The 20,179-nt window shown below is 33.9% G+C and overlaps 2 protein-coding genes and 2 long non-coding RNA genes across 4 annotated transcripts in view; all 4 read left to right on the top strand.

Annotated features, from left to right (window-relative positions):
- The first annotated feature begins 2,256 nt into the window (after positions 1–2,256).
- On the top strand, positions 2,257–2,686 carry LOC109584945 (uncharacterized). The gene is made up of 3 exons (XR_002186238.1): positions 2,257–2,331; positions 2,379–2,434; positions 2,488–2,686. It is a non-coding gene; the product is annotated as an uncharacterized LOC109584945 (long non-coding RNA).
- Positions 2,686–3,043, top strand: LOC109584946 (uncharacterized). Its single transcript, XR_002186239.1, has 3 exons — positions 2,686–2,755; positions 2,807–2,887; positions 2,935–3,043. It is a non-coding gene; the product is annotated as an uncharacterized LOC109584946 (long non-coding RNA).
- Positions 3,044–5,530: 2,487 nt separating this feature from the next.
- On the top strand, positions 5,531–7,535 carry LOC109584941 (E3 ubiquitin-protein ligase rnf213-beta-like). The gene is made up of 8 exons (XM_020000855.1): positions 5,531–6,000; positions 6,044–6,237; positions 6,448–6,554; positions 6,603–6,741; positions 6,794–6,971; positions 7,064–7,271; positions 7,318–7,482; positions 7,530–7,535. The coding sequence occupies exons 1-8, from the start codon at positions 5,531–5,533 to the stop codon at positions 7,533–7,535; spliced, it is 1,467 nt and encodes a 488-aa protein (XP_019856414.1).
- Positions 7,536–8,806: 1,271 nt separating this feature from the next.
- Positions 8,807–20,179, top strand: part of LOC100635034 (E3 ubiquitin-protein ligase rnf213-alpha-like) — a 21,691-nt gene continuing 10,318 nt past the window's right edge. The window contains exons 1-27 of the mRNA XM_020000858.1: positions 8,807–8,917; positions 8,978–9,095; positions 9,148–9,377; positions 9,426–9,508; positions 9,563–9,696; positions 9,743–9,841; positions 9,896–10,048; positions 10,103–10,278; positions 10,329–11,822; positions 11,869–11,962; positions 12,011–12,214; positions 12,266–12,396; positions 12,478–12,974; positions 13,025–13,465; positions 13,521–13,699; positions 13,747–13,959; positions 14,004–14,188; positions 14,233–14,350; positions 14,424–14,530; positions 14,591–14,791; positions 14,837–15,085; positions 15,133–15,250; positions 15,314–15,739; positions 15,790–15,900; positions 15,951–16,049; positions 16,089–16,133; positions 16,180–16,356. Coding sequence (XP_019856417.1) covers positions 8,886–8,917; positions 8,978–9,095; positions 9,148–9,377; positions 9,426–9,508; positions 9,563–9,696; positions 9,743–9,841; positions 9,896–10,048; positions 10,103–10,278; positions 10,329–11,822; positions 11,869–11,962; positions 12,011–12,214; positions 12,266–12,396; positions 12,478–12,974; positions 13,025–13,465; positions 13,521–13,699; positions 13,747–13,959; positions 14,004–14,188; positions 14,233–14,350; positions 14,424–14,530; positions 14,591–14,791; positions 14,837–15,085; positions 15,133–15,250; positions 15,314–15,739; positions 15,790–15,900; positions 15,951–16,049; positions 16,089–16,133; positions 16,180–16,356 — 6,114 coding nt within the window. The 5' untranslated portion in view covers positions 8,807–8,885. The remainder of the gene's footprint in view (positions 8,918–8,977; positions 9,096–9,147; positions 9,378–9,425; positions 9,509–9,562; positions 9,697–9,742; positions 9,842–9,895; positions 10,049–10,102; positions 10,279–10,328; positions 11,823–11,868; positions 11,963–12,010; positions 12,215–12,265; positions 12,397–12,477; positions 12,975–13,024; positions 13,466–13,520; positions 13,700–13,746; positions 13,960–14,003; positions 14,189–14,232; positions 14,351–14,423; positions 14,531–14,590; positions 14,792–14,836; positions 15,086–15,132; positions 15,251–15,313; positions 15,740–15,789; positions 15,901–15,950; positions 16,050–16,088; positions 16,134–16,179; positions 16,357–20,179) is intronic.

Genomic DNA, 20,179 nt, shown 5'->3' with positions numbered 1-20,179 from the left:
GAAGATCAGTCCACAGGAAAAAACGAACTAAGACAAAAGGAGGAACAACCTAAAGAGGAACAGACACTAGCAGGTAGTACGAAGCTAGAAGGAAAAGAAAAACAAAAGCCAAATTTAGAACTAGAAAAGGATGATTGGTCTAGCTCAGGTTCAAAACCTAGCAAGGTAGATGACAAACAAGATGCAAGAAGTGAAAGCGTTCATGAAAATTATGACCAATCAGAGGATAATGATTGGTTAAATGTCAAAACAGGGCAAGGAACAGAGATTAAAAGAAGTGACATGTCTTTTGAAGATCTCTCAGCAAGCATAGAAATGCAAGCATTAACAAAGCAACAGCAAATAAAGAGTCCTAAACAAGATGCAAGTGCAGATGAAACCGAAACAACTGAAACAAATTTTATAGAAGTTGGAGAAGAACAAACTCCTTCAATAGGTAAAAAATAATTTTATTATTATCATCAGTGGTACTTCACTTTAGGAGTTTTCAATTATCCCCCAAATCCTGATCAACTCAAGAAATATGCTAAAACTCTAGACAAAAAGTGCAAAGAGATAGGTGAACGGCTTAAGATAAATGACAAAAAATCATTTGAGTCTTTATTAAAAAAATGGCAAAGGGACAAACCAGTTCCATACACTTGGGATACATTGTTGTCAGCTTTAAGAGCAGTTGGTGAGGAGAAAATTGCTAAAGACATTACAGGTATCACTATCTTTATGTAATAATACCATAAAATGTATATATAAATCATGTAATTTATACAGAGCAGCTTCTACCAAAATTTTTTGAAGATGATCTATCTCGACAAGTTTCTGCAAGGTAGATCAGTCTATGTTATATACAATGATTTCTTAATACTATAGGGTGAATGAACATCAAGAAGAAATAAGTTTCCTAGTTGTTCTAAATTTATCCCAGTGGAATGTAGAAAAAGAAGAATTTATTCTTTCAATCACCTCCAATGAAATAAATGAAGGGGAAACTTTTGTCTGCCCCTTTGAAAAGTATAAATAATAAATATAGGTCATTATTAAAACTGTATGTACAATTGCATTTTTAGTGTTTTTCAATCAGGAAATAACATGATCTACTTCTGCAAATTATATATTCCTGATGCATTTTTTTGGAATTCAAAATTTTTTCGCTATAAGTATGTCATTGTATTAAAAAACAGTGGTGAAAAACGACATGAAAAGTTCGACTATAATTTTAGAATTGTAAAGAAAGGTACCTCTTTATATGTAATATTGAATATTATAATCTTTATATGATAGGTACCCATATTCGATACGATGCTGAAATAAAACCAAGTTATTGGTTCCTAAAAAAGCAGTCTGCTCTTTTTTCTAATGCTCTTTCTCTGTACTTTGACTGGGCTGTTGAACAAGGATGGACAACTGTTAATCCTGATGATGCAGTTGAAGCAGATATTAGTGAAAACACTAGAAAAATTTCACAAATTTTGACGAGTTTATGTCGTCCTTTTGTTTATTCACAAACTCAAGGCATTAAAAAGTTAGATGAGTTATCAGTTACATCAAATGCATTTAAGGTATCATAATTTCAGCTATGTATTTTAGATTGTAATTTAATTAGATATTGCTGGACAAATTATCATCATACTTGAGCGAATTAACTGATATGGAAAAGTTTTTGGGTGGTTTGTCAGTTGTTATCCTACTTTTTGACTTAAGTTGCTATTCAGAAAAAACTTTCAGCCTTCCTGGAGATTTTAGTAAAAATTTGGCAGCAAGTCTCTATCTCCCTGTATCATCTGAATTTAATTTGCTTAAGTGTGCTTCAATTCTTTCAGAGTTTAGGGCTGAATTTAGGTAATCCATACTATTCTATATTTGTTGTAGTATACATGCAATAACAATTTTTAGGGATGAAAAAATTTTACCAGTCGTTATTAGCTTGTGTGATAGTATCATACTTCGAAAAGGCATTGAATGGATTGGTGTATTGCCTTTACTTCATGCCATTAAACTACAAGGGTTCACTTTTGGAAAGCCATACAAGCTTGATATGATGAGTGTATTTTGTGAGCTTCAATTTGAAAAATTTCTCCCAGAGACCAAGTATAATATTATTAGTCTTTATGATTTTGAAATCATACAACATTTTGCAGGTTTGCTTCTCAAGCAATAAATTTAATCAAACCATACATTAAACATGATTGGTTAATCTCACGCGCCTTTGTATTGCTTTGCCCTTATAAGGATATGTTTTTTTACATCAGAGATTGTCCTCAAATGGCGCCGCTTGTTTGCTGGAAAGTTGGACGCAGATGTATTAATGACATTGCTTTTCCAAAAGAGAATGAAGTAATAACAATTATGTATGTATTTTACTTCTAAAGTTTATTTGATAGGTTAAGGATCTTACCAATGGGCTTGAAATCTTGATCACACCTCTAAGTGGAGAATTGTAAAATTACAAATTGTTACAAACTTAGTGATGTTTTAATCATGTTTATATAGAGTATGTTCAGAAGAAGAGATAAAGTATTGTTTTATTGGAGCCCAAGACATTGTCAATAAATTGGTTAATAAAAGCATTGTGGTCTCAAAAGTGTTCAAAGCTTCAGTTGAACTGCTCCTTAATGTAATTGAAAAATACCAGCCCTGGTCTAAGCATGATATTGTGAAAGCAAAAATGGAAGAGTTGAGTTGCCAAATATTTCAATGGATGGAGAAAGCTCATGGATCACATTTGCTTTCAGAAAATACTGTAATGCTAGAACTTAAGGTAAAATAATCAATAATCAATTAATAAATAATTTTCCTGGTGTTTTAATAGGTTTGGAGTGATATTTTTTTGTTCTCGAGGGAAAATTTTATTATGACATGTAATTCAGTGCTCTTGCAGCGTTTGAGCAAAGTAAATTTTTGTAACACATGCATATGAAATAGTATATTTTTATGCAGATTGATGTTGTTATGAAAACAAGTATTCTATCTAGATCGACCAGTAAGTTACATCAAGAAGTCGTTTCTGGATTACGAAATAGCATCTTACAATCTGTCAAAAAAGATATTCAGGTTGGCTTGACTATTTGTTTTCCTTATTGTGTCATACATTTCATGTCACTAATAGGATAAAGAGCAATCAGAAATTTTAGCTTCCCTTAAAGGAGGTTCACCCAGAGACATCAGTCAAATTCTTGCAGCTATACTGAAACACATGTATCCAAATTCCATTGTTTCTTTATCATCAATTTTTACTGATAATTCATGGGTAATTATAATGGAATTATATGGTAAAATAGCATTAATACCTTTAATGTTTATAGTTCTGTATTAATTTTTAGAAACTGTCCTTTTGAATGATAGACCTTCTTCATTGCAGGAGGAAAAATTTATTCACCATTTATGTGAACAGGCAAGAAATGATCTTCATAATTTTTTTAAAAATATAGAGTCTCGACAAATAACACCTAGTCAATTAGAAGATATTCAAAAAGGAGAGCTTTCTAAAACTCTTGACATATTCCAGAAAATTCTGTCATTAAAACTTTTTTGTGAGCACAAGGTGACAACAAATGACCTAGAGAAAGAATTGAAAACTTACAATGCTTTTACAATGAGAAATAAAAAATTAAGACATTTTGCTCATAAATTTATGGACTTTTGTGAAGGTTTGTAATTTAACATCACTATTATTAATGTTTTTATTTTTGACAGAAGAGGCAATAAAAATAAAGCAGAAATTGAATGATGACTATGCCAAAATTCCTATCAATCAACTTTGGCAATATGTTGGAGAAGAAGTTACATATATTTACTGCCACATTGATGTATCATATGAAATTATTGAAGAAGTGTTTCGTTTAACACATCACAAAGGAATATCTTCGGATATATTTGCTAAGATCTTCGTTAAGTGGACGTATGAATACCTCTCAAAACACAAAAATTCTAGTTCAAACTTTAAAATTGCTGTAGAAGATTTTTGGATGCCAATGTTTGAAGAATTTAAGACTGACTTAAATCGGCTTCATGATGGGTTACAATTGCCTTTAAAGAAGGTCAAATATCTTTTTAATGACATATCAGATAAAACAGCATTAATTGACCAATTACGCAATTGGTGCCAGGCTGTCCATGAGAAAGATAAAAATTGGATCAGAGATGCTGCCCAGAAAATTTTGGATTATCAAGAGTTGTGCCGGTACTCATATTCTGCGCAAACATTAATGCAATTAAGAAAAACTTTAGGATTAACTGGAGATTTTAATGCTATAGAAGCTTTATTGCCCAAAGAAGTAAAATATTATTGGTGTTAGTAACTAAAATAAAATTATTTTCACAATATAGGGCATTGAAGATGATGATGTTACTCTTGCTACTGTTGAGAGTGCAGCAGAAACAGCTGATATACTTAAAGACATTGCTGATGTTCCACATCGCAGAGCTTGTCTAGAAACATTTTGTTTAAGCATGAGTTTAGCAGAATGGGTCAGAAGTGTAGCAAACAGTAAGTAAAGTGTATATTAATGTGAGGTCCTATTTTGGCATAGATCTTGGACAGCTACAAAATTTTGTCCAAGTTGCTAATCAAACTATGGATGGTGATTTGGTGAAGCAATTATTACAAGACCTTCTTAAATTTGGAAGTGCCTTTGCTCCATTGATTTATGAAGTTGACAAAAAAGAAAGCTGTGAAGTTTTGATTAACCGCTGTAAAGCAATGTGGCCATTAATTGATGAGTGCCAAAATTTGATGAACATAACAGTAAAATTATTTCTAAATTTTATTAATTTAATAATTATACTATTCTAGACCTCTTGTACTGCCCGACTTGGAGAGTTAAAGAGAATTGAAGAATCAATATCTGATTTTCAGAAAAGTAATGTAGAGCAAATGGATTCAATCAATACAAGAGGAATATACTACATTGAAGCTATTCCAGGAAGAATAATTCATTCTCCTGATGATGCAGTTTGTCTAAGAATGAGGTTGACACAGGATCAAAATCAGCAGCAAAAATTGTTTCGACTAGATGACCTTAGAGAACTGCAAAGTAAATTAGTTCTTGTTGCTGCTGAAAATGCTGATAAAGTTAATAAATTTATTGAGGTTAGTTCCCATAACATACATGCAGCCAGCTCTACACCAATTTTTGATACTTTTGATTAGATACTCTCAAAGATTGAAAGAATAGCTCTTCTATTAATACAACTGCAAGAAGCTGGCCTCATGGATTACACTCATTTTCATTTAGAATGTGGATGTAGTGAATATAAAAAAACTGAATTTGATTCAACAATTGATTCAATGGATGAAGATTTAAAAAATTGGCAGAGAAGTGTTGAAAAATATAGAAAGCAATACCCTCATTTAAATTACTACACATCTCAACAACTGCTGGATCTTCGGAAAGAACTTGGAAAGTTAAAAAAGAACCCGAGCTCTGTAGTGTCTCATTCCTTGAAGCACCTTCTTTTGTCAGTAACTCTAAATCCATCTGAAGTCAAAATTTTTTCATCTTTACACAATGCTGTGCAAACAATGAGCAAAAATATGACATCATTAGGAATGCCAGTGCAGCATAGAAATATTTTCAATACTAAATCTACTTTACCTACATTTGATCCTTCTTCACTGAGTGATGAAAGAAAGAAAATATTTACAACCTTGCATGAAGATGATGAATATAAAGTTTCTTTAATTTTGACTGCTTTCTCAGAATTAGAAGAAGATGCTGATGAAGATGAAGTACGGACATGGTGCCAGAGAAATGAACATAAGTTCATTGATGAAGAAGATATTGAACTATCTTCAACAAAGACCTCGGACACGAATGAGGAAGATGACATAAGTGAAAATAACACTTTAGTATTAGAGCTGCTTGAAGAAGAATATAGTCTAAATATTTCTATTGAAGCAGTTAAAAAAGCTAAACAAGATCCTCAATTGGCACGAGAAATTGCATCTGATCTACTTGTTGGAAGGTATACTGAAACTAATGTTTCAAGTTGTGAGAATGAATGGTAAGATATTAATAATCATAAAATTTATAAAATATTTGAATAGGAGTGCTACTAAATATTCACAAGTTTCATTATCTGTAAAAATGGAGGTGGAAAAAGGAGAATATCTGGATTTTGTTGAACTGGGAGAGTTTCTTAGAGAATTAGCATACCAAGAGACTCTATGTTTTGAAAAGAGGAATGTACACAGCACATTAGTGGAAGAAGGAAAAATAAATTTACTTGCCATTGATACTTGTAAGTTCTATTAAATATCATGTCATGTTGGACCTAATGAAAAGGGGTTCTGTTACTAGGATTTAGCATTAGACTTTATGTCGTAGTGCTTATATGGCACTTTCCACTTTTTATAAATTAATTTAGTCAAGATGAACAATATTGTATATGGTCCTGTGTTTTAATAAAAAAAAATTATTCATATTTATGCTTATTTTTATTTCTCTATAGCATCTACATGGAAAGCTCTTTTATTTCTGTATATGGTTGATCAGAAAAAGCCTCTACCCACGCATGAAGAAGTTCTTATATGCACTAAGGATACCACAGTTGAACAGGTTAAACTATTCATTCATGTAGTATCACTAATATTAATGAAGAAGCAGGTTACTTTACTATGGCATCGTGCAGCCAATGATGAAGAAAAGAAAAAATTGTTTTGCCTTGTTAATGCTGATCAATTACCTTTTAGTGTCTCTGAAAAGGTCCTTGATTATCTAGAAGTAATAGTGCAAGCATCAAAAAGTAAAAAAAAATCTATAGTATAAGCTGAAATAATAGGAAATTAATTTTAAAGATTTCAGGATAGTCATATTGATTAATGCAAAGGACCAAGCTAGAAATCATTTGGCATCAAGACTGAGTCTTTATTTAAGAAAGTTGCCAAAATTGCCATCTGATGAGGAAATAGTTGAGTACATTTCAACTCACACTGACGTATCTTTTGATATAACAGCATCAACTGATCAAGAAAGGTTTAGTATAATAATATTATTCTTTATCATGACACAAGTAACAGGCAAACAGTGATGTCATTGAATAAAAATGTTCATATCATTGCATCAAGGAATAATGGCATGGGAAAAACTCTTCGTGTTAAAAGAATGGCTAAAATGATTCATAAGATCAACAGTTCTGGAAAACCAAGCTATGTCAATATTCCTATTCATGGCCCTGAAGTTTCAGCTCGTCATGTCCTAGAATTGATGGAAGAATGCAAACAAGATCCTACTGATACTCATCCACAACTCATACATTTCAATGTGGCACAAGATGTAATTCCTTTTTTATTTAAATTTTGATTTGTTTCTTTTGTAATAGATGATAGAGCAAATAGATTGGCTACTGTTTAAAATTATTGTACTGGGAGGATTGGATGATGAGTATGGTAACATTTGGAGAAAAGTAGAAAAACAAGTTTGTGTTGTAGAGTGCACTTTAATGAAGCTAGATTATGAAAAATTATATGATAGATCTATGTCACAGGTAATTTATTTAGTAAACTTATTGTAGTAAACTATCATACTATGTAGTTGTAAATAGTTATTAGTTTATATGAATAATATAGGTTAACTTATATTACTATTAATGGTTAGGTTATCTTTTGCTAAAGCAAACATAACCTAATAGCATTAACACTAATAATAACTTTAAAACATTAAAAAGCTCTATATTTTGATACATTAAATGTATCTAAATATAATATGTTTCAGTACTGTACTACATTCACTAGTTAGTTTCTTTTAAAATTCTAAAAGTTAAGTTGTGTTTCTAGAGCTAATGCATGATATACTTTTTTAGTAGTCTAAAGTCTGAAGTTACAACACTAATGAATCAATTTAATTTTTGCTTTATAATAGGAGGTCTTACCGAGTGTATATACATTGTTGTCATATTTTCCTCAAACTATTTGTGAATTTCCTGATCAAGTACAAGACCACTTTAAATCAAGTAGATTTAACTTTAAGTGCTACTGCTCATGCAATCTTTTCAATAGATTTTTTTGTTTTAATGGATGATAATGTATTTCAAGAGCAAAGTGTGCAACGTGTTTATCAATATTTAAGAAGAATAAAAGCTAATCAGGAATTGGATCAATTTACACTGACACATTTAAGAAAACCTGAAGGGACAGGAAAGGAGTGTTTAGAATGCTTACTTGAGTTAAAAAACTCCATCCTTACTATTAATTACTTTTTTTTACAGATACACTTCATATAAATCTACTAATCCATCATGGTCGAATATCAGAAACTTTATAGAGTTCCTCAATGCCCTATTGTATGATTGTGAGCGATCACCATATGTTGATGAATTAAAAGGTTTTAAAAATTTTGTTGTGAAATTTGCAATTTTAATGGCTAAGGTACGCATAAATAAAGGGAAAAATTATTTATATCACTTCATGCTCAGGAATTTACTGAGCCTTTTGTGATGAATGATGAAAACTCTAAAAAATGGGATGCATGGTACAGTATATTACAGTTTTACTGGTATTAATATGAACTTGTAAAAATTAATAATAGCTGTCATCCTTATCTGTTTTTTAACCAAGATGGGTATACTATGACGTTTTTGGGCCTATGGGTTGATGAGGATGGTAACCTATTAAACTACAATAATAAACAAGTCATTCAACACAATTTTATGGACAAGAGACTTAGAACTATGTTGCATCATAACGATGTATGCTTTCAAGAAGATTATAAAAGCTGGGACAAGTGATTGGATTAATAGCAATGCATTAATATTTTGAATGTTTTATTAGGAAAAAAATGATTTTGAAATTGATCAGAGTTTTGGGTATCCCTGAAAATAATAAAGAAAATAAACTTGACCTGGAAAAAATAGACCCGGATAGTACATATGTACTGACAGTTGATAATTTAATGAAAATGTTAGCCATACACATGAAATTCAGGTAATAGAATCTCTTAGTATTTAAAAAGATTTATATATAAATTATGTATTTGTATCAAAGGTGTGGTATCCCCGTTGTTATGATTGGTGAAACTGGATGTGGCAAAACACGACTTTTAAGATACTTGTGTGAAATACAAGATAAAGCATTCAAAGCTAAGACATTGATATGTTTAAAGGTTTAATGAATGTCTAATTTATATATAATTTCTACTTAATCAATTTATACAGGTTCATGGTGGAATCAATGCTAATCGTATTAATTCTGAAGTTGAATCAGCTGCTAAATTAGCAATAGAAAACAAAGGAAAGTGTAACTATACTGTCTTGTTTTTTGATGAAGTCAACACTACCGAAGCACTGGGGCTAATTAAAGAAGCTATATGTGATAGGACTCTGAATGGCAAACCAATTATTCCTGAAGAACTGAAGTTTGCTGCTGCTTGCAATCCTTATAAAATGTCAGTTACCATTAAAAAATTATTTATAATAATTGTTGCATTACACAGCCACGATGATGAAACAATCAAAAATTTGCAAAAAGCTGGACTGGGATTTTATCTAAAAGATGGAGAAAAAATTCCAAAATTAGGTCAGCAATTTAGAATGTTACGCTTGATGCTGCATAATTTAATTTTTGAACTAGGTCAACTTCCGTTGCGTAAATTAGTGTATCGGGTTCTTCCTCTCCCAGAAAGCATGTATCGATATGTTTATGACTTTGGCACTGTCACTGGGAAAACTGAAAATGAATACATTGAGAAAATAGTTAACAATCAGGTACCTATATTGAATCTCAAATTTTAGGTTTAAATATACACTACAGCTTTCAGGATGTAAATTTATAACCTCTGAACATAAAGCTATACAGATACTTGTGAAGAGTGTTCTTTGTGAATGTCAAGCTTTTATGAGAGAACAAAAAGTAAATAATTGAATAAAATTTTTTGTATAAAAGTTAATCTATGCTACTACATAGAATGAATGCAAATATGTCAGTTTGAGAGATGTTGTTCGAGCAATGATCCTTTTAAAATGGTTTCTGGAGAAAATGTGTACTGTTAATATCATCAAAAAAAAGCTGACAGAGCAAATTCTAAATGATAAAACAATTAATCAAGATACTTATCAGGTGTGTATAGTAACTTATTATTATTATTATTATTACAGATGTTGATAATGATAGGAGTTAAATGAGATCACACGTGCATTGATATATTCTGTCAGTGTTTGCTATTATGTGAGACTTACTGATAGGGAACCCTTTATTGAGAGAATAGTAAAATGTTTTACAAATGAATATGAACTTCCAGGAGAGACTAATCAAAAAAAGATCTCTTTTTTTGCAAACGAAATTAACAGGTCAGTAAATAGAAACTTATATCTTTTTACTTTACAATTACTGTTGTTAGAATTCAAAATGTATTCCTTAATGCAATGACTATTCCTAGTAATATTGCTCATAATGCTGCTTTACGGGAGAACATATTTATGATGATTGTTTGCATTGAAAACAGATTACCATTGTTTATTGTTGGTAAACCAGGTAGCTCTAAGTCACTAGCAAAATCAATAGTTAGTAATTCAATGCAAGGACGGTATTCTTCTAATGAACTTTTGCAACGTTTAAAGCAAGTTCAAATCTTTCCTTATCAATGTAATCAATTTTCTACTACAAAATCACTGATTGATGTTTTTGAAGAGGCAATGAACTTTCAAAAAAGTCAGGATGCCACTAAATTTGCTTCAGTAGTTGTTTTAGAAGAAATTGGATTAGCGGAAGATGCTCCTGGTCTCCCTCTGAAAGTATTGCATCCCTATCTTGAGGATGGTACTTCTGGAGCTGATCCTTATGCTATGGATATAAAACCAGACGAAAGAGTAGCTTTTATTGGTATTTCTAACTGGGCCCTCGATCCAGCTAAAATGAACAGAGGTATTATGGTTGTCAGATGTTCACCTGAGCCACAAGAACTAACTGAGAGTGCTTGTGGTATTGCTAACATGGTAACAGATGTTAATTTGAGAAGTGAATTAACAATTTCTTTTGATATGTTAGCTAAAATGTATCAGAAAATTTGTTTGAAGCAAGAAGAATGTGAAACCATGGAAAAAGATGAAGCTCGGGAATTTTTTGGTTTACGAGATTTTTATACAATGATTAAGATGATATGTTGGAAATGCATAGACATAAAAGCTCCACCAAGTCCTAGAGACTATCGACGTATTGTATTGCGTAACTTCAGTGGGCACACCAAAATCAATCCATTGGAAGAGCTACCTAATCCTGATTTACTTATAGAGATGGAAGGAACAGAGAATGAATCTCTTGAAATTGTTAAAGAAAGTGTCCAGCCACTAGAAATTAAAGATGTAAATGTAACTCTTCCAAAACAGGAAAATCGATACTTATTATATATCACAGAGAATCAATCTGCTCTACAAATACTTCAGTATAAGCTATTGCCAAAAAAGGAAAAATTATTTGTCTTTTATGGCAGCAGTTTTCCAAAAGATACAGAATACACTCAAGTTTGTGTTAATATCAACAAAATCAAAGTTTTTATGGAGAAAGGTATTCCAGTGGTATTACTGAATTATGAACAAATCTATGAAAGTCTTTATGATGTCCTTAACCAGTGTTACACAGAGCTGCCTACTGGTCGTTATGTTGATCTTGGATTACGATCGTACAGAATAAAGTGTCGTGTTGATCCTAATTTTCGTCTAATTATCATAGCTGAGAGAGATCGTGTCTTCAAACAGTTTCCAGCAGCACTCATTAATCGCTTAGAAAAACATTTTGTAGCATCTAGTACAATATTAACACCTCAGCAAAAAGCACTAGCAATGAAAATTAGAAAATGGGTTAATGAATTTGCTAATATTGAACACAATGGAAAAAGGTAGATAAATTACTAAATTAACAAAAAATTCATTCTCTGTAAACAGATATTGTGTCTCAGATTCTTTCATTGGTTTTCAAGAAGATACACCTTCCTCTGTTGTTCTTCATGTTAGCAATACTAAGGAACAAGATCAACAGGTTTACTTTAATAACCGATGAGAAATTTTTATATTTCTTGTGCATTAGATATATGATGACAGTATTGCTCTCCTCCTTCAAACAGCCTCTATTGATGCAGTCACTCGCCTAAAATCAAGCAGTTCTAAATGCAGCCCTGACACAAAAGATAAAGCTTTTAGAATTTTTTTTGAGGAACAACAGCACTTTTCCATGATGAATTTTCTCTCGAATGTCATTGAAGATTTTGAAAATAATGGTGCTATGATACAAGTATTAGCTTAAGTGGCACTTAATTTATATTAAAATTATTCATTTTTGTAGATTACAACATTTGGGCCACTATTGACTCAAAACTACATTGTTACTCTTAAACAAGAACTTACTATAAATAGTATAAAATTATTCCAACTTTCAGACTTTGATACAGAAATGGATTTCTGCAATGAAATAAAGTAAGTATTGAGTACACATGAAGCTGTTATCACCTTATGCACAGATGAATTATTATTTTAAAATTTTTTCTTGTTCTACAGAGCATTCTATGCATTAAACCATAAAAAAAAATTACTGATTGTTCAGTGTGAATATGGAGACAAAAAGACTGATCTTATTGCTTGTGCTCGGCATCGCCTAATGGATGAAGGACAGAGAATAACCATCAGTGGACCTGGGATTACATGTGCTGTATTTACAATATTTATAATTCAACTACCTCGAGTAGCTGGTGGAACATCGTTTGCTTCTTTTCAAGGTGGATCCTGGATTTGTACTCATATTGATGAACTGACCTGCCACTCTGGAGTGAAAGAAATTCTCCAGAGTGCCATCTCAAAGCCACTTCATAAATTCTTTCATATGCTCATTGAGAAAAAAGATGAAGTGCCTGATGAATTTAATGTCAGTAAGAGAATCAGAGATATTGTTCAAGTTTCAGTGTCGATGATTATTTCCATTGGCACATATAAGCAAATGGAATGCTTAATTGGTTTACTGCTCCAGTTGATATCAAATGATTTCAGCACAGAAGATGGTTAGTGACTGATATTGTTTTACTGAAAGCTAAATATTGTGTCCTTATAGTTTCAGATAATTTTACTAGTTGTCTTCTTTTGAGAATTGGTGACCTACTTCAACAGAGAGATTATCTAATTCTACATCCAAATAATTGGGCTATTGATGCAGCAATGGATAGATCGAAGCTGCAGGCTAGTTTTACTCTTGTTAACTCCATCAAAAAGGCTATTGATACACAATTACAACCTATTCTAGCATATATAATTTCTTGCATCAACAAAAACAACAATTTAATCCTACTGAAAAGTGAAAATAAATGCCTTAAAAAACTCTGGACTTCACTTTTTAGTAGTTTGTCTTTCTTACCATTTGATTATGGAACAATTGTTACAACTACAATTCAAGCCATTAATATAAAAGGAAGGAGCTACAACTGTAAATTTCCATTTTCATGGGAAATAATTGATCAAGTTAATGCTGCATTTGTTACTGTTGGACACAATGATGGTAAATTTGTATAGCTAGTACTAATCATAGTTTGAATAGTTTTAAATGCATGCAGGAAACAAGAAGAAAGCTTTTCAAGACTTGGTTGAATCAACAAGAAATCAAGCATTTGTGAAACATATAGAAAAACTTCCTTCTGATGATGCATTGATATTTTATGATTGCTATCTTCATGATTTTGTTAACAATTTAGTGCTGCCATTTAGTGAGGAAGCAATTGAGAGTGTTCATGAAGTAAATCATTTAAATTCATTGCTACTAATATTCTCTACTTTATACAGATTTTATTCGAAGTCTTGAGACAAATAGTGATCAAATTTGAACCCCTGGCTGCTACAAGAGAACACTTTCCACTGATTAATGTCATAACAGCTATTCATCTTGCTTATAGTATAATAGAACAAGAAATATTTTGGTTAGCTGAATTGTCTGAAGGTTTCCCTAAATTACCATGCCAAATAAAAGATAAACAATTGTTATCCTCTGGAAAAACAGTATGCTATATTATTACATTTATTTTACACCATTTGTTTTATAGGTATTTCATTTTAAAGCTGTAGAATGTGTTATTGACAAAATATGGCCTGAAAAGCCTGAGTGGAAAGATGATGAATCAGTTAACTATTTAATATTAAACTTCCATTCCAGCAAAAGTGCAGTTGAAACAATTTTATATTTGAAGGGTCATGATGATATGAGTAACAAAGTCCTTTTTAATTTAAGGTTCAATGTAATAAATCATGTTACTTTTGAATCATTTAATACAGGTCGAGATGGCAAGGACTAATGAGCATAGTATTATTTGCTGAGCATGTTATAGCTCCTTTTATGCCTAATGTAACATTGACTACAAGCAAGTTTACCTTCTTAAAACGGTTTTCTAATGTAAGTATTTTAGATATGCACATATCTATTTTACCAAGAGTACATTATGTACTCTTGATTTTACTAATACTAGGTTGTTAAGGTTGTGAAAGAACCTAGCTCTACATGCATGTTTTCTGAACCAAAAATTCTTAAGCAGAGTATTAGACAAATTCAAGCTGTTTTGATTGCATTGCCAGTGTATGTTAATATTACCAAGAGTATTACAATTATTGGATTATTATTCATTTTTTACTATAGCCAAGAACAAGCTAATTGTCAACTATGCAAATCTGTATTAAAAATTACTGAAATTATTTATGTTCCTTGTGATCAGAGTCACATGTTCTGTGAGAAGTGTTTTAATGATTCAATTGAAAAACGTGGTCCACGCTGTCCTTCATGTGATACACCAATACCTAGAAAGAGAGCAAAAGATTTTTGTATTCCTGATTATAAAAAGTAAAAATAAAGTAAAAAAAACATTATTCTTTTGAATATACATAGGAAAGAGTATGAACAGTTAAAGCAAGTTCAGCAGTATTGTTTGGATTTTTTTATGGAGTTGGTGTCGCAATGCTGCTTCTCACCAATAACTCCAACAAAACCTACTGATGATTTTTATAAAGAATTACTAACAATAGTGACAGATATTGAACATAAAGACTACAAAAATCTCTTTCCAATTGAAGAAAACTATACTCACGGTTGTCCTATAGCTCGTTCTGTATTGCTGCAACTATTATTGGAGCACAAGTAAGTTACAAGTGTTGATTTTTAAATACTCCAATTTACTACTTCAGTCCAAAAGAAGTCCAAATAAAGTTGCAGGAATATCAAAATTACATTAAAAGAACTTTTGGGAGTGAGTACATTACTGATGACAAGGAACTTACACTATTGTGCATTAAGTCATTAGAAGTTAGTTTAGCACTACACACATACATTAATTTTATTTAACTTCACTTTTGCTGTCTTATTTAGGACGGTCTTCATAAATCAAGAACAAAAAAAGAATGTCTAGATGATGAGCTCCAGTTTGGAATAAAGTGTTTAAATGGAGCATTGGCTTTGCTAAGAGATGGTGATCACTTTAGGGCATGTCAAGATAATCTCTCGGTTGAGTTCATGCAATGTATTGCTAATGTTCGATTTGGGATATGTTTTGCTGTTGACATTTTTTATCACTATTACTGCTTTGGTTCAGACGAAAGAAATCAATTGCCCAGAGTAACAAAAGAAAAGTTACAAGAGCTTTGCAAATCTATTCATGGTATCATTGGCAAGGGTGTGCTGAAGGAACCTTATAAATTCTTTATCAAACAATTTGTGCGACAATTTGGTTTTCCATATCTTAGTGAGCTTGGAAAATTAAAACAATTTGAATGGCTAGATTTGAAAAAAACTGAGGTATGTTTAATTTCAATTAATAGCGACACCTGCCATAACATCCTTCATAGACTTTTGATGGCTTCATTGTATGTGGTAAAGAATACACTACATTGAGAGCAAAGTGGATTTTCACAGCAGATCTCCTTACAGAAGATGATTTAGTTAATGATTTGGAAGAAGTATGCTTATATGTTATATCAATCTTAAAGCCAACTCTGATTAACTTTAGCATGACAGTAAAAGTGTTCTCAATAAAGTTGCCTCAACTTTAGTATATTATCGGCACATTGAATCAAATACATCCAATGCTACTGCATTGGGACAAAAGGTACTGAAAATGTTAAATCAATAAATCATCTTTTTGCAGGACCTATTTTTTACCCATCAAAAAGTGCAAAAACTGCTTTCACATGTATGTTGTACTGATATGTGTATACAAAATTTTTAAAAAAATTTAGGTGTTCAACGGTGGTCCAGGATCACTTGTTACTGGTGTCATTTTCAATCCAAGGGAACCAAAAACCACAGACATAGCTGCAGTTGTTGTGCATTGGATTTCTGTTCTTGAAACAAGAATTGACAATAGTTTATTTGGTCCATTTAAAGAAATTTTACATCAAACAGCAAATTCTAAAGTAAGACTATAACCATAATTGGGCAAAGCCCACTAAGATGAGTAGAGTTTGTATGTATGCATGTATGTCTGTCTGTACACCATAGGCGGCTGCAGAATTTTGAATTTACCCAGGCTCATTAATTATTCATAACAATTGGGGTGTGGTCAATTAATTAAATGACTAAAGGTTACTGACACAAGGCACTTGCCACACTAAAATAACTGTAAAGATGAACTGATACTGTGTATAAACAGTTGTGGTTTTAAAAAATGAATTATAGTGTCTTAATAATAACAAAACACACCTTTTGGGCGTGGTTTTGATTAAAAGCTACCCAGGCATAGCCTGTGCTTGCCTGGGCCTGCAGCCGCCTATGCTGTACACGTATGTATTCCGTATCTCCTCTATATATCCGCACATGCCTAGCAGTGCAATACCGTATAGCGGGTTTACTTCAAGGATAATAAGTTTTGCGAATGACCCGTATCTGGAAGTTTGTGGAATTAATTTTTGCGAATTTCCACTATTCTGCCATCTTGTACCATGTTAAATTGATTTTCAAGGAATTTAATTTCGCGAATCTTGAAAAATTCGCGAAATTCGCAAAATTTGCTATTCTCAAAATAAACTCTCTATACGGTAGATTCTAAATTTCAATATTTCATTAAAAGGGGAGTGGCAAAAAAAATAAAATGGTAATCAGCACACGGGAATCAGAAGTCATGATTTTCCTACTTCCTAGCAACAAGATAAGGCAAAAACACTGTCCAAAGACTTCTCCAACTGCTTGAAAAGGTTACAGGTGTAATTATGTAACTATGAAACTCCTTTTTGTTGAGATAAACTGTGAAAATCAAACAAATGTCACCTTTGTCACTGACTGCACTAAACTGGCCAGCCTTTTATATCTTATGGCTATTTTAAAGTCAGTGTAGCAAGGCTTAAAATAAGAAAACAAGTCAGGAGTTTTCTAGCAGCAACATAAGGTTGCGATTCTGCTTTTTCCCAGCTAATAATCTACGAGGCTGAGCCTTTGAATGTTTTACATTGTTTCTAGTTCATTGGGGCGAGCCTGAGCGAATCCCACATAAACAAGACAAGTATTGAAGTCTGTATGTGTCTGTACACGTATGTCACCCCTATTTATCTGTATGACAAATTTTCCACTCGAGCCTGAGCAAGCCCCACATAAACGAGACAAGTATGATGTAAGCATCTATAATGTAAGTCTGATGTCTGTACACATACGTCACCCCTATTCATCCGGATGAAAAATTTTCAACTTTTTAATTGGGGCAAGCCTGAGTGAGCTACGTGTATAACGTGTATAAATGATACACGTATGTCTGTCTGTTTGTACATGTCCGTCACCCCTAGTTATGCGTACGTCTGTCACCCCTATTTATGCGTAATACGGTAGGTGCTATGTATTAAAAATGGTATATAAATTCAGCTTTCAATATTTCATTAAAAGAGGGAGTGGCCACAACAAAATAAAATGGCGACCAACACATGGGAAAAAGTCATGAGTTTTTAGCAGCAAAATAAGACAGAAATTCTGTGCAAAGGCTTCTCCAATAGCCAAGCAAGGTCATAGATGCAATAAAGTAACCATGAAACTTGTTTTTGCGGATAACTTGACTTACTGTACTCGCATTGCCACCGTCTGCCATTGATGCTACACAGCACACACTTTCCGCGCATAACTCCATATATTATTGTCTCATAACTATAAATGTTAATATTACACACGTATAGCAGGGTTTTTTCGTTCGGCCAAACTTTTGTTTTGTAGGAGGAAATCCAATTTCGTGGGTTTTATTTTTGTCCTTCTAAATCTGCAAGAATTAAGCCACACCCAACAACCCCACCCATAACACCCACGTGTGCATGTGTTAGTGTTAACTTGACCATAGATTTTATAACTACGTTTAACTTGTCGGGTGGATGTTGGAAATATGGAATCCGGAGCACCTATTTCCGCCCCCTCACTGTTGTGATTATTATTAATTTTTTGAACACTGATTATTCTACTAATTATTAATTACAATTAAATAACTATCATGAGGGCGGGTTCCAGAAAGGGGAGTGTCCAGCCACTCAAGACTGGCTAACTTGCTAGTCACTTTCACTCCCCAACCTTTGCTACCTGATTCCCGATCATTTCCACAATAAATTACTAACACCTTTCAAAACACAAACCATTATGAACCCACAGTGCCCAATGTCAATGAGTCATGTCCTCCCCTACATGTCCCCTTGTGCTAACACTTTCGACATCGAAGCCAGCTGCCCCGTTCCTAAGCGAATGTATGATAGGAATGCGCTGCTCTTCCACCTGCCAAGAGTCTGTATTGTGGAGTCCTCCACCCCCAATGTAGCAGTGGTGGTAGCCGCCCCAATCCGGAAACTATGACCTGTAAACCTTCCTGCGGGGAGACCGGCCTCCGATAACACCTTTTGAACTTCCCCCACAAAACGTGTACGGGATAGGGGTGTTAGTTGCCCCTCCCGGTCCACCGATATATCCCGAATGTCCAAGTGCACTCGTGGATCGAACCGGGCGCCCTCCGGCACCGTCATCTCTCCGGAACGGCTGAATGTGAAGAAGGTAACACGATACAGCCCACAGCATAACATGGCTGTAACCTTTCTCCTGGGATCCTCGCCGCCATACAGCCCTCATCCTGCGTAATATGTTCGGGGTCACTGGCAATCTGCCCCTTCTGGAGGTGGAGCCCTCCCTCCCCTGCAGGACCACCACCCCTTTTATTATCTGCTTTAGTCTGGGCATGGAGCCTATATTGGGTTCAGACAAACCCCTTGCAATTTGTAGCTGCCGCACCCCCAACAAATATGCTTTTATGGTAGATGAAGATAAACCCTGTTGGCCCGTGCATGCTACAAAATAACAAAGAATATTTTCAGACACTGGGAAAGGTGAGAGTGAAAAATCAATACAGAATTGCATGTACCGCCTCTGAGCAGTGTTGTATGACTTTTTAGTTGCAGAGGCTATACCTGCCTCAAAGTAATTTTGAACAGTTCCCTCCAAGGTGCTAGCTTGCCTCCAGAGCGAGAAGGACCAACAGAGCCTCGGGGACCGCTGCTGAATTGGGATTTGCACTTGCCGGGGCCTGAGAAAAGAAAAGAGGGATGTTATCGCGTGACAAAGCATCTGCCAAGGTGTTGTGAGCCCCTTTGATATGAATGGCCCCAAACCAAAAGTCATACCTACTTGTGAAGAACACTAGTAAGCGAACCAAATGCATTAAGTGATTGTCACGGCTATATAGGCCCTTCAATATATTCACCACTGCCATATTGTCAACCCTGAACTGTACCAGCTTGCCCCTCCAGTACTGCCCCCATAAGGCCGCCGCCATGACAACTGGGATTAATTCTTGACCTGGATAGAGCACTTCTGCAACTGCGGCGGCCACTTTACAGCCAGCCAAAAGGGTAGCCAATACCCTCCGCATCCCCATGATCCTGATGCATCAGACACCACCACTACATCAGGCGTGGCTACTGACACGTCCCACACCGCTGAGATCCCACTCCACCTTGGAATGACGAGGCTACACCACAGCAAATCAGCCCTTGCTGCCTCATTTAACCTGACTCGATGCCATGGCGCTGACCCTACTGACTGTAATGCATAAAGCTGATGCAAGAATGCTTTCCCTGGTCTGATGACTTTCGTAGCATGTTGAAGCAGCCCAACAAGGCTTTGCAGCTCCTTCTTGGAAATCACTTTCCTAACTTGGGCTCCAGCCACCCCCTCTACCAGTCGCACCCTCTTATCCTCGGGCAGACTCAGCTGAAGCTTCTCTGTGTC

Source organism: Amphimedon queenslandica, unplaced genomic scaffold, assembly GCF_000090795.2.
Source record: "Amphimedon queenslandica unplaced genomic scaffold, v1.1 AMPQUscaffold_13146, whole genome shotgun sequence".
Classification (NCBI taxonomy): Eukaryota; Metazoa; Porifera; class Demospongiae; order Haplosclerida; family Niphatidae; genus Amphimedon; species Amphimedon queenslandica.
Note: the sequence above shows the minus strand (reverse complement) of the source record. Positions and strands in the feature narration are given on the sequence as shown.

Excerpts from the sequence above, each read along its gene's own strand:
- LOC109584941 (XM_020000855.1), top strand. The coding sequence starts at position 5,531 with ATGACATCATTAGGAATGCCAGTGCAGCATAGAAATATTTTCAATACT. Across the intron at positions 6,001-6,043 it reads TCAAGTTGTGAGAATGAATG|GAGTGCTACTAAATATTCAC; the intron begins GTAAGATATTAA and ends ATATTTGAATAG. Across the intron at positions 7,272-7,317 it reads ATTTCAATGTGGCACAAGAT|ATGATAGAGCAAATAGATTG; the intron begins GTAATTCCTTTT and ends CTTTTGTAATAG.